This window comes from Sebastes fasciatus, chromosome 3 (genome assembly GCF_043250625.1).
Source record: "Sebastes fasciatus isolate fSebFas1 chromosome 3, fSebFas1.pri, whole genome shotgun sequence".
NCBI classification, from domain to species: domain Eukaryota; kingdom Metazoa; phylum Chordata; class Actinopteri; order Perciformes; family Sebastidae; genus Sebastes; species Sebastes fasciatus.
In genome coordinates, this window is record NC_133797.1 from 13,833,588 (window position 1) to 13,846,808 (window position 13,221).

Below are 13,221 nucleotides of genomic sequence, written 5' to 3' on the forward strand. Positions count from 1 at the left end.
GCTCACAAGACACAGAAGAAGGTAAGAGAGGGGACGATCCGGTCTATTGTCCCAGGATCAAATGTTTCCTGAACAGAATGGGATATTAAAAATAGATGGGTCACTGTTATCTGGCTCTTCTCCCATTTCTCTTAACTTTCTTCTCCTTCTGTCCAGAGTCTGCCAGGCAGTATCGACAAAGCAGTAGCCTACCTTGAAAGGCGTCTGCCCAGCCTCACCAACCCATATGCTGTTGCCATGACGTCATATGCCCTGGCCAATGAAAACAAACTGAACCGCGAGATCCTCTACAAGTTTGCTCCCCCAGGTATTTCTGTAACATTAAATATTCCAAGATGATGTCTCGGGGAATTGTTAGTAAACTGAGCTTGTTCCAGGTATAGCATATAGTAGTAATAAAAAATATATTTGTGTTTCTTCCTCAGCGTTGTCCCACTGGCCGACACCTAAGGGGCGTGTTTACACACTGGAGGCCACAGCTTACGCTCTCCTCGCTCTGGTCAAGGCCAAGGTGAGCATCTGCCACATGTGTGCGTTTCACCAGGATGTCCTGCTACAGAAAACATACAACTGAGTCCTCATCCATGCTGCCTCACTAACAGGGTAGAGGGTTTGGAAACAAAGTCAATGAAGCAATGAAATGTTGCTAACAGTAGCTTTTACACTTTTTAAATAACCATATTTGGCAAACATTATTGACCTTTTACACTACTGCTACCACTTCACAGAGCACTTCATGATTATCTCGATAGGTATTTGAAGGCATTCTTTTCTGTCTCACTTGCAATGACTTAGTTATGAAATAGTTATAAAAACAAGGGACTGATTTGAACATCCTGCAAGGCATAGTCACACAATAATAACACACATTTGACAAAAACAGATTATTTGTGATTGATTGCTTTTATCAGGCAATTTCCAAGTAGCTGCTGTTTGATGGTGCCATAATATGAAAAAAAATGATTTAGAAACTCTATGGTAGGTTTTGGAAACTTACAGGTTACAATCTAAAATGTAACTGTACCAGAATCAGGAGTTCTCTCTATTTTCACTGAAGCTGTTTTATAAATGCAAATGCACAGTTAATCACGGACAATTTCAACCATTTACTTGCCTTCTGTTAATAAAGGCCTATGAAGACGCCGGACCTATTGTGAGATGGTTCAACCAACAGCGGAAGGTGGGCGGAGGCTATGGATCAACTCAGGTAACACAGACCCTTCTCTCCATCTTATGTTTACTTATAACCTGTTTACTGTATGTCTAAGTCTTGTTTTCTCCCCCTCTCTCGTTTTCTCTCTAGGCTACCATAATAGTGTACCAGGCTATAGCAGAGTACTGGTCCAGCGCTAGAGAACCAGAGTATGATCTGAATGTGGATATCTTGTTGCCGGGCAGGTCAAGGCCTGACAAGTACAACTTCAACATCAACAACCACTTCGCCACCAGAACATCTAAAGTGAGCGCACACACAAACAGACTCCCAGTGGTTCATTAACATCATCAGTCCTGTTGTTTTCTGTATGTTTCTACTGCTGATCCCTGACTGTGTGTGTGTGTGTGTTTGTGTGCGTATTTAAATTCCCACAGATCAATGATATAAACCAGAACGTGAAAGTGACCGCCACGGGTTCAGGAGAAGCAACGGTGACAGTAAGTACAATATATTTTTATATTCTTCTATATATTTATCATCTGTTGATTACTGATGTATGCTTTTTGAATCTCAGATACAACCAAATACATTTTTATACTGGACAGATGTCTATTAGTTTATCACATATTAAGATGCACTTTTGTCTATGTGACAGATAGTGTCGCTGTATTACGCTATGCCTAAAGAAAAGGAGAGTGACTGTCAGAAGTTTAACATGTCAGTTCAGCTCCTCCCAGGTAATTTGGTGCCCTCCTCCTCTTTCTGTTTATTTGTCTTCATTTGTTGTCATTTTATCCGTTTGTTTCTGCCAAGTACCTTATGAGAAAAGAATCAACTAAATACTGAATTACTCAATACAATGTTTTGCTCCTACAGACAAAATTGAGAAGGATGAGAAGATATACAAGTTGAGAATAGAGGTTTTGTAAGTACAATCAAGAAGTCATCCTGACAAGTGTTATAGTAACATGGCTTTATACACAACATGTTCTAACCAGATATGGCCCCTACAACACTTCACTTCTTAACCTCTCTGTTTCCTCATCATTTTAAATTGTCCTGCCTTCTGTGCACAATATCCTCGAATTTGAGTTCATTTGAGCTGCTCATTCCCAATCATTTAACCCTCTGAGACCCACAATAGACCCATTTTTATCTTTTTTTAGGGGCTACAGGGGATCTTTAGGGGGAGATAGCAGGTCAACAGTAGATGTCACACATAAGTGGTGTACATCATCTGAAAGCTGGGAACCTGAAGATTAATTTGAGATGCAGTTCACTGTGTGTCAAGTTGTTCTAGTCATAAATCAGAAATAAACATGATTTAATTCATTTATTGATTATTTAAATTAAATTGTGAAAGTGTATAAGGGTTTAGATCATTATGATTGGCATCCCCACGCTCTATTATGTCTCATAAGTTGTTGCAGCAATTTTTGGGTTGATACCATTTGTTACACAGATTTGGTGCTAAATTTAACAATTTTTTTACCACTCGAGAATTGATAAAAATGATCAATAATCCCTCCAAAATACCACATTAAGACACCAAGACCTTGAGGAATGCCATAGAAAAAGCCATTTGGTTTCAAAAACTTTTAACATCCTGAGATTTCTGCAAGAATTGCAGTTTTCAGTGATTGGGAAGCAGTTCTGTTCTGGAAACTGCTCAGAAGCCCCCTTATTATCAATTTAGCTAGTAAAGCATTCCATCCTCTGAATGCTGTAGGTCTCTAGTTTGTGTTTGTAAAGTTTCATGAGGATGTGATTATCCTAGAGGTCACCACAGGTCATTGTATACAGTGAGGTCAAGTTTAAAAAAATAGTCTCATTACAATGAAATGGCTACTATGGGGACTAACATCATCACACATGAATACAGTTTGATCATTGGATCCAAAAGAGATCCACATATGATATCTGTACCTTCACTCTAGCTCTAAAACTCAACCTGCTAGAGTCTCTGAAAGACAGTAAAGTCAGTCGGGATCAACCGCGAGGATTAAATTGTATTTGAAACATCATTCTTTCTCTCTGTTGTTATTTAATTATTCTTCTGTCCGTTCTGTGTACAGGTATAAGGACAGGGAGCACGATGCATCCATGTCAGTCTTGGATATTGGCTTGCTAACTGGCTTCACGGTTAACACAAAGGACCTGAACTTAGTAAGAACTTACAGATCCACTTATACCCACATACAGTTCACAAGTCAGTGTTTATGGTTCAGAGAAACAAAATGTTTTTTATGGTTTCGAAAGTTGTCTGACTGTGTGTGTTTGTGTGTAGTTGTCCAAAGGACGTGCTCGCACTATTGCAAAATATGAGATGAACCCCGTCCTGTCTGAAAGAGGCTCGCTCATCATCTACCTGGACAAGGTAAGACATCACTGTTTCCTACCTCTATACTTTTCTCTCTGCCTTGTTCTTTGTGTATTTATCTCCATCTCACCTTTGTCCACAGGTTTCTCACACACGACCAGAGGAGATCACTTTTAGGCTCCATCAGAAGATGGAAGTGGGCGTCTTACAGCCAGCTGCTGTGTCTGTCTATGAATACCATGACCGTGAGTCTCAGACACACTTAGGAACATATGATGCCTCCATGTACTTTGCTGACAGTGGATGTCCGAGTAGATAACACCATGGATAAGCAGGCATTATTACATTTTCAACGTATTTAATGTGCATTTTCTGATCACACATACCACAAATCTTTCTCTCCCATCGCAGAAACACGTTGTGTGAAGTTCTACCATCCAGAGAGGAGAGCTGGACAGCTACTGCGGCTCTGTAGAGGGGATGAATGCACATGTGCTGAAGGTAAACAGGATGATGTCAAACTGACCTAATTTCTCTACTGTAAACACAAAAACACAACACGACTTACAACATAGAACCGTTTTCTCTCTCGCTGAGTTGTACTCCTTTTGATGGTGTGGTATACCACCAGTAAAGGGTTACATTTCAGATCTGGTGAAGGAGATAGTTGTGGAATTTGGTTTATAGTAACTCACCAGATTATAACGTAATCATTAGAATGTTCTGTCAGCGGCAACAAGCACCTGCAGGATCCTGTAGGATCAGAGCAGCAGTCGCTAAAGAATAACTCACGAACATATTTAAATTGTGACTAAGATACAGCTGCACTCATCCATCAACTCATCCACACACACCTTTAATCAAGTCATTAGTTGTGTATTTACTTTGTGCCGATTGTGTATTTCCAGAGAACTGCAGTATGCAGAAGAAGGACAAAGTCAACAATGATCAGCGCACAGCTAAGGTCTGTGAGAGCACACGGATCAGCAAAATAGACTTTGGTAAGAGAGTGTAAATGCACTGCATTTATGAAGCACTTTAATCCCAAAAATGTATGTGTTTGTGTGAGTAAGAGATTGAGAGAATCGGTGAGCAAGGGAGCTAACAATCTGCAACTTGTCTGTCCTCAGCGTACAAAGTGAGACTGGAAGAGTTTACAGACGGCTTGTCCACTGACATTTACACAGTGCGGGTCCTGGAAGTCATCAAAGAAGGTGGGTGTTTATCTTTGAACTGCCTAAAATGCACTACCCCATGATGTTTCTAAGGTGCCTTAAAGGTGAAGGTAATATAACAATTTGTCTTGTCTGCCTCTTTCTGACATTTCATGGGCACATTGATTCTCAATGCTGTTTCCAGTCAGACAGAAAAATGATTGATTGATGGTCATTTAAAGGAAAAGTTCAGCATTTGGGGAAATGTGCTTATTTGCTTTCTTGCAGAGAGTTAGATGAGTGAAAAGACTGGTACCACTCACATGTTTGTAGGCCAAGTATAAAGCTACCACTAGCAGCCAGCCAAATTAGCTTGACAGCAGACACTCCAGGAAGTTACTGGTCCTAGCCAAGTACAATAGTCCAGTACACCCCCTTAATAGATGAATTGTCATTTTTACGCTTCATTTTTTTGTACAGATTGTACAAACAAAATTGGAGGTGCTGGTTGGTGTATTTTGTTACCTTTGGACAAAGCCAGGCTAACTGTTTCCAGTCTTCATGCTTAGCTCAGTTAGCTGGTTGTGAGCTGCATATTTACTATACATTCATGAGAGTGGTATCAATAACGGGCGTCAATCTAACCCTCGGCAAGAAAGTGAACAAGCGTATTTCCCAAAATGTCCAACTATTGGCATGATTCCACTGTGGCACTGGGAGTGTGTGAGAATACAGCACTAATATGTTGTACTGCACCTTTAGCTATGCATTTAATCCTTACTTTTTCTCTGTTCTATATTTTAATTACAGGAAGTTTTGATGTGGGTCCTGTGAATAAATCGCGCACATTCCTCAGTTATCCGCACTGCAGGGAATCTTTAGATCTGGGGACAGGCAAAACCTACCTTATCATGGGCTCATCCAAAGACATTCAGAGAGATGACCAACATCAATCGTAAGTTTGGTCTTTGTGTGAAAGTCAATGTGTGTGGTGGGTGCCTTTTAAGGATTTTTACTGTTTCACTGCTTTCTGTTACTAAATCAAGTTACTCTTTCTTGTACTCTAGTTTATGCGTTACTGTTGATAGAGTCATTAAATGTACAGAAGGAGGGAGGAGGCTTGTGTTTTGTTATGTTCCAGCGGGTTACAGATGGCTGGTCACATGAAGAACCAATGTGTGTTTCACTTTGCTCTCCTCAGATACCAGTATGTACTCGGTGAGAGAACCTGGATCGAGTACTGGCCCATAGAAGCAGAGTGTCAAACTGAGGAACACCAACCTACCTGTTTGGGCATGGAGGAGATGGTCCAGCAGTACCAACTCTATGGATGTAAGCAGTAGTGAAACGAAGGAAAAAGAAATAAAGTGTCAAATTGTTTTTATTTTGCATTGTTCTTATTATGTAAAACATTCACAGCTTTGGGATATGATGGCTTACAATGTTGCACTATATTGATTAAAATGTAATTGTCTCAATCTCATTCTCTGTGTTTTATTCATTAACGTTTGGTTAATGCTTGATTACTATTATGTTGGTTGCTGTATAGTAAACTTTGAGAAGTTCAACTAGAGGTAGAAGTTTAACCCCCTGAGACCCGTGGGATCACAGGCAATCCTGACCGACTTTACTGTCTTTCAGAGGCTGTAGCAGGTTCAGTTTTAGAGCTAGAAGGTACAGATATCATATGAAACTAAAAAACCTAAGGAATCCATTGGTACCAACCATGTGATGCTAGCATGTTGGGGGAGGAGGCTCAGCAACTCTCCAAAATTGGCATGGCCATTTTAAAAGGAGTCCCTTGACCTCTGACCTCAAGATATGTGAATGTAAATGGGTTCTATGGGTACCCACGAGTCTCCCCTTTACAGACATGCCCACTTTATGATAATCACATGCAGTTTGGGGCAAAAACATGCAGTTTTTTGCATGCAGTATAAATGTGTTATTTTTGCCTATTCCAAAATGGTATTTGAATATTTCTGCATACTGGGGTCCCCAAACAGTCTTTGAATTACATAAATTGGGTATGACTGTAAGGCTGAGACTCTTGTGGATCAAATGAGCCCAACTGTATTCATGTTTGATGATGTTAGTCCTCATAGTAGCCATTTCATATAGTGAGACCATTTTTTTTAAAACTTGACCTCACTGTATAAAATGACCTGTGGTGACCTCTAGGGTAATCACAGTCTCAAGAAACTTTACAGCCACAAACTAGAGACCTAGAGAATTCAGAGGATGGATGTCTTTCCTAGCTATATTGACAATAAGGGAGTTTCTGAGCCGTTTCCAGAACAGAAGTGCTCGCCATCCGATCGTAGAAAAATCCTATTCATGCAGAAATCTCAAAATGTCAAGAGTTTTTCATACCAAATGTGGTATGGTGTTCCTCGAGGTCTCGGTGTCTTAATGTTGTATTTTGGAGGGATTTTTGATCATTTTGATCAAATCTGCTGTTGAAACTCCAAAAAAATCCTGCCAGATACTTTGCCCATGCAGAAATTACTCAACCCGACTTTCACCCGACTAGTTGTCTGTGTGCATGTTCAATATGTTTGTTTATGTTTACACTGATTCAGCAGTCTCAGAATAAGAAGTATAAGTGACTCAAACAAGAAGAAAACAAAGGCGTCACATTAGAAAACATTAAAAGCTGTTTATCTATAATTTTTCAGTGACCTGTTCATTCGACTGTATGCTGAGAAGTTAGTCAACCATGTAAATGTGGTCCGGGCCCAACAGCAAGGCTGCAACTTAAGATACTAGTTACATTTAACTATGAATGATTTTACTTGGAGCCGACAACAGTCCTAGGAAATACTTAGAGCCTAGGACTCTGAAAGATTCAGGTTCTTTTAAAATCAGGTGAGCGGAGTTAAAAACCAGACAGAAGTCTATAGTCAAATTAAAACCAGATTCATTATAATTAAAATGACATGGGTCTAAATGAATGATCAATTTAAAGGCTAAAATAAATAAAATGCTACTACCAGCAAGGTTAAAACCCTATAAAAAAGTCCAGTCCAATCCAGCGATCCAGTGAATTCCAGTCCGGCTCTTTAATCCAGTCCATTCTAGCAGGTCCAGTCCAGTGGCTCACCGTGTCCGTCTTTTGGCTCCTCCCTTACTCCTACCACACGGTCTTCGTCCGAAGCTGTGAAATAACAGAGACACCACGACCAGTAGTGTGTTCCTCACTGCTTGGCTATCACCAACTCCAGCTACGAGCTTTCCTGTCCTGTCTCAGTGTGTCCGCCACTCAAATGTACCAAAGAGTACTTACTATTTCTTGGAGCGGCAGGAGACCAACTGCCGACCAACGGTCTGAGTGGAGCTGCGTTGACGGACACGGTCTGCTGCATGACGTCACACAGGAACTCGCTGGTCACTGGGCTGGTAGGTAGTAGCCTTCAGGAGAGCCGTTGGTAGGTAGTAGTCTTCAGGAGAGCCGTTGGTAGGTAGTAGTCTTCAGGAGAGCCGTTGGTAGTTAATAGCCTTCAGGAGAGCCGTTGGTAGGTAGTAGTCTTCAGGCGAGCCGTTGGTAGGTAGTAGCCTTCAAGAGAGCCGTTGGTAGGTAGTAGTCTTCAGGCGAGCCGTTGGTAGGTAGTAGCCTTCAGGAGAGCCGTTGGTAGTTAATAGTCTTCAGGAGAGCCGTTGGTAGGTAGTAGCTACTACCTATCCCATACGCCCTGGCATATGAGCGCTCACGTGTGGCCGGAGTCTCTCCTCCTCTGCCTGCTTGCCTTCACTCACACAGCTTTCTCGCTGTCTCGCTCCACCTCCACACGTTCATGCGCGCTCACTGCACACTGCAGAAGAGTTGGTAGCTCTGATAATATCTAGTGAATGTACAGTTGACGTTTGTGCAGAAATAACTGCTGCAGCTCCTCCAGACCAACAGAGGTGCCCGTGTCTTGTGAAGTGACGGGGCTCCGCAGCGAGAAATGTTATCGTCTCTGACTGGGTGCAGGTGTCTCCCTGCGGGCGCAGTCGGGAGGCTGAAGCAGGAAAAGCCAACACTAGGATTAGCAGTGATTCATGGAGAGACCTTCATCTGATCAGCTAACATTACTGCCAAGCAGGTGAAATATAGAATGATATTGTGGTTTTAGCTGACGTGTGTCGCCTCACTGTATTGAGCGATGCTCGTTCATGTCTATGTAGAGCGAGCACAAGCGCGAACCCGACGCTGACTTTCGTTGACTTAACGGCCACAGGTGTCGCTGTTAACAAGCAATTCTGAAAGTTACATATAGGCCCTTTAAAAGGTCTGTGCACCTACAACACAACATGCAGGGATAAAACATGCAAAATAGAATAAAAACAACCACAAAACATGCAGCATGAACAAGGCATTTTTGACCCTGTCACATAAACCCCTCATTGATTTTCTGTTGTTTATCTTTTTCCTCAGATCAGAGCTTATCAGAATTCAACAGTTTCTCAACTGCTGCTGGGAAATCATGTGTTTGTTTGTGTTAATACATTAATACATCTGTACAGAAAGGGAAAGTGGGGTGCAGGAGGAGGGGTGAGAATGGATAAAAAGAGGGTGCTGCACAGCGACAGGCTACATTGACAGCGGATCAGGATCAGTTGAGGATGACTCTGCTGTGGCTGCTGGCCTCTGTGGCTTTTGTCTCCCTGACTTCTCTTGCTGATGGAGCTCCATTGTAAGTAGACCAGCCTATACCTTTTCCCCCTGTGCTTGAATTAATTGACAAAAGAAAACAGAGCTAAAATATACAGTTTGTTTGTTCATCTTCATAATATTCACATTGTTATTGGTTAAACTGTAATAGGAGCAACAACAATACTTGAGGTTCTCTGCATTTATATTACATTTAAAAAGTGTATGGATACAAATATTGTGTGTCTTACATAATGAGGGGCTGTAGTCCAGTTTGCACTTTGTGTCACAAGGTAATGTGGTGTTTCAAATGATGCCAGTAAATTGGCCTAAACTTTGTTGAGAGTTTGCACAACGATGCATTACGCCAGACAGAGCAAGAGTCTAGAGCCATGATGAAATGTTTTGTAGATCCAGTGCTGGATCTTCATCAAGGTAATCAATAGATTACTTATTGTGTGTCCATGCCGGAGCTCATGATCCTGAGAGCACATAGGGGGGGGCAAGATAAACCTGAGGGGTCAGAAGACAAAAAATAACATTTCTGATGCACAAAATTAGGTTTAATTTTCAGACCTCTGCTTTTGAAATACTGAGAAGGTCCCCCTCTACGAGCACACAATAATCTCACCAGAAAAAGGTCACACTCATGCCCTAGGTAAGGCCGATTCCTGACGAGGGGTAACAAGCACATTAATGGTACATTAACAGTAACGGAGGAACTTTTCTTTTGGACCAAGGCCAAGTGAAAAGAACTAACATAGCGAACTATTAGCAACGAACAAAACAACAACATGCCACCAAAGACAACCAGGCAAAGCAGTGCAATCTCGGACGAGGAGATCGAAGAGATAAAGAAAGCGCTGAACTTTATGTCTGGAGAAATTGCAACTGTGTCTACACAGCAAAAACTAATAATGGACTTGATGGGGGAAATTAAGGAGTTGAAGAGACAACACGCCGAGAAGGACAAGAGGATAATCCTCTTACAGTGCCGGGTGGCGGACCTGGAGCAGTATGTAGGGGCCTCACCAGGGCCTGGGAGACAAAGAGCCTTAGGCCTACATGGGAAATCAGAAGCCTGATAACAGTAACAAAGACTAAACCGCCAGCTCTTGAAATCTCTCACCTAGGTGTGAGATTTCATTTGAATCCAAACAAGGGCTCCCATTGGACGAGGCTAACAGGAACTGGGGGGTCTTTCCGGTGACACGCCCACAATCTCACAGGAGATAAAAGCACGCCAACCTGAAAATCATCCCCCTTTCCATTGCGACTTCGTTTGCTCCAGGAGGTACCCAACGCTACAGCGTTCACCTTAAGACCGAGCCACAGTTCCTGACCTCGCTGGACGAGTTAAGCTATTGTTGTGTCCATCAGACTTTGAGATCCTCATCCCTGCAGAAGGAAGAAACGTCCAGCCCCCGCTCTTCACCAAGGAAACGTGCGCACCGCCTTTTCCTTCATCTCTGGCTGCTTTCCCTCCGCTGCCACACGGAGATCCAGCCCTGCCGTTCATCAGCTGACGAGCATCATAACGGCCCGTTATTGTCCGAGCCTGCGCGACGCCGCCGGACCAATTAACGACGATTTACACCACTATCGCTTCGGAGAAGCGATCCAAGTAAGAGGCTTGTGTCTGGGCAGAGACTAGTGAAATTGTGTATTCCAATAAGTTAATAACTATTGTTGATTTGTACTAAACGTACGGACCGCTGAGTCCATTTGTTTGCTTGACTTGCTTTGCTTTGCTTTGCTTGTTTGTTATATTTGTTTACTGTTGCTGACTGTTTGATCACTGTGTGCTCCTTGTGTTAGCTTCTGCCAAAACGTGAAGATCTGTAGCTGTAGTTTATTAGTAAAAGATCAGTGCACGGCTGGCAAACGTGAGTTTGCCTGCCAAGCTTCTGAGTAATAATAATCCAGCTATTACATCTCTCGCGCGGCCGTTAGGATTCCTGCTGCTGCTTGTTTTGCTTGTTTACTGTGTTTACTGTGTTGACAGTGCGCCCCGCCGTGGGTTTTTCTTGTGTTCGGTTCAAGACCTGTAGCTGTATTCTATCAGTTAAAGGACCAGCGCACGGCCGACAAACGTAAGTTTGCCTGCCGAGCTTCTGAGTGATTTTAATGCAGCTGCTACGTCTTTTTCCGAGGCAGTAAGAACCTCTTTTTGCTGCGCTCTGAGCGCGTCTCTTTTTCTCCACTTCTACACACTTTACCGACACGTGGGACTCACATCCCGTTTGTGCGTTGTCGGTAACTTTCGTGGCGCTTCCGCCACTAGAGCAACTCCTCCCTCACGTGACGTAACCACTTACGTGGTGACGTCCACCTCGGGATATCTCTTGCTCCTCCCACACACACACACACATAGACACGCCTCCTCACATAGGCTCACACACATTCCGACTTTACCGACACGTGGGACTCACATCCCGTTTGTGCGTGGTCTGTAACGTTCGAGCAACCTCCCTTACGTGACGTAACCACTTACGTGGTGACGTCCACCTCGAGCTTCCCCTTGCTCCTCCTCCACACACAGACACTCCCATTTCACACCTAGACACACACACATACACACATTCATTCACACACACACACACACACACACACACACACACACACACACACATACACACACATCTTCTCTTGCTTTTGTGTTTTGTTTAATTCTAGTTTAGTGCTTAGAGCTGCATTGTAGAATATCCATTTGTTTATTGAAAGTGTTGTTAATCTTTAATTACTACTGTTTAATAACTATTGATTTAGATTGATGTTGTTAGAGTGTTGTTTATTGTTGATTGAGATCACTATATTTAAATAAATGGTCTTACGTTAAATAGCAGTTGTCTGTGTTTATTGTGCATTTATATTGTAGTAACAGCTGGTTGTGAGAGTTAGTGCTCGGATTCACCCTTCACCGTTCATCTCCTAAATGTAAAGTAGTGTTCAAATACTGGCATTTGGAGTGAACAATCCCCTTATGAGACTGAATTAACGTTTTGGTTATTGGTCCCTGATTCCAGGGTGGTGCCCCGTTCATTATTAATGTTAATTGATAATTCTTATTAATAATAATAATTCTATGAATATTATTTATTAATTAGCTAATAACCAAACCTGTTCCCATTTGTAAATCCCCTACAAGTACTCCCGCATAAAGGATGTGATCGTTAGCGGGTTGGAGACCAGGCCTCAGTCATATGCCCGGGCGTTGACACCAGCGGACGGCGGGGGGCTCACCGAGCCCGACCAGGAGTCCCTCGAACAACAGGTGACGGCCTTCTTCAACAATAATGGCATCTCCATCAACAACACCGACATCGAGGCATGCCAACCTCTCCCCCGGAGGAACAAGAGCGACAAACTGGCCATAATAATCCGGTTTACCAACAGAAAGCACAAAAATACGCTGCTTAGACGAGGAAGGAAGCTTAAGGGGTCCGACGTTTATGTGAATGAACATCTTACAAAGAAAAATGCAGATATTGCCAGAAATCCACGCTTTCTAAGAAAGCAGAGGGAAATTCAATCAACATGGACTGCAAACTGTAAAGTGATCATCAAACTGAACGGGTTACCAGAGGAGGCCAGAGTGCTGGTTATCAGAGAAATTGAAGAATTGGACAAATACCATTGACACCAGAACAACACAACAAGGTAATCATACCTGTCTGTGGAAAATGGGTTCTTGTGGAATTACATAACATTCACTGAACACTATCTGAACACAATATGCATGAACTGGAACTGGAAGAAATTGATTCTGACAATAATTTTTTTAACCATCTAAACAACACATGTTGCTACTACACCGATGAACAGTATAACAGCAATGTGGAGTCAGCTCAAGGAATATCAATTATTCACTTCAACAGTAGAAGCTTATATGCTAATTACCAAAATATCAAAGAATACTTAGGTCAATTCACAAAACCATTCAATGTCATTGTAATAT

At 42.3% G+C, this 13,221-nt stretch overlaps 2 protein-coding genes across 2 annotated transcripts in view; both read left to right on the top strand.

Annotated features, from left to right (window-relative positions):
• The window catches only part of LOC141765417 (uncharacterized), a 103,607-nt gene that overhangs the window by 55,183 nt on the left and 35,203 nt on the right, over positions 1 to 13,221 (top strand). The gene's annotated exons all lie outside the window — the stretch shown is intronic.
• LOC141765165 (complement C3-like) lies at positions 157 to 6,108 on the top strand. The gene is made up of 15 exons (XM_074631158.1): positions 157 to 307; positions 426 to 511; positions 1,130 to 1,207; positions 1,304 to 1,459; positions 1,591 to 1,653; positions 1,812 to 1,893; positions 2,033 to 2,081; positions 3,232 to 3,322; positions 3,444 to 3,533; positions 3,619 to 3,721; positions 3,888 to 3,977; positions 4,385 to 4,477; positions 4,607 to 4,690; positions 5,441 to 5,585; positions 5,832 to 6,108. Exons 1-15 carry the CDS (start codon positions 238 to 240, stop codon positions 5,971 to 5,973), a joined length of 1,422 nt encoding a protein of 473 aa, XP_074487259.1. The 5' UTR covers positions 157 to 237; the 3' UTR covers positions 5,974 to 6,108.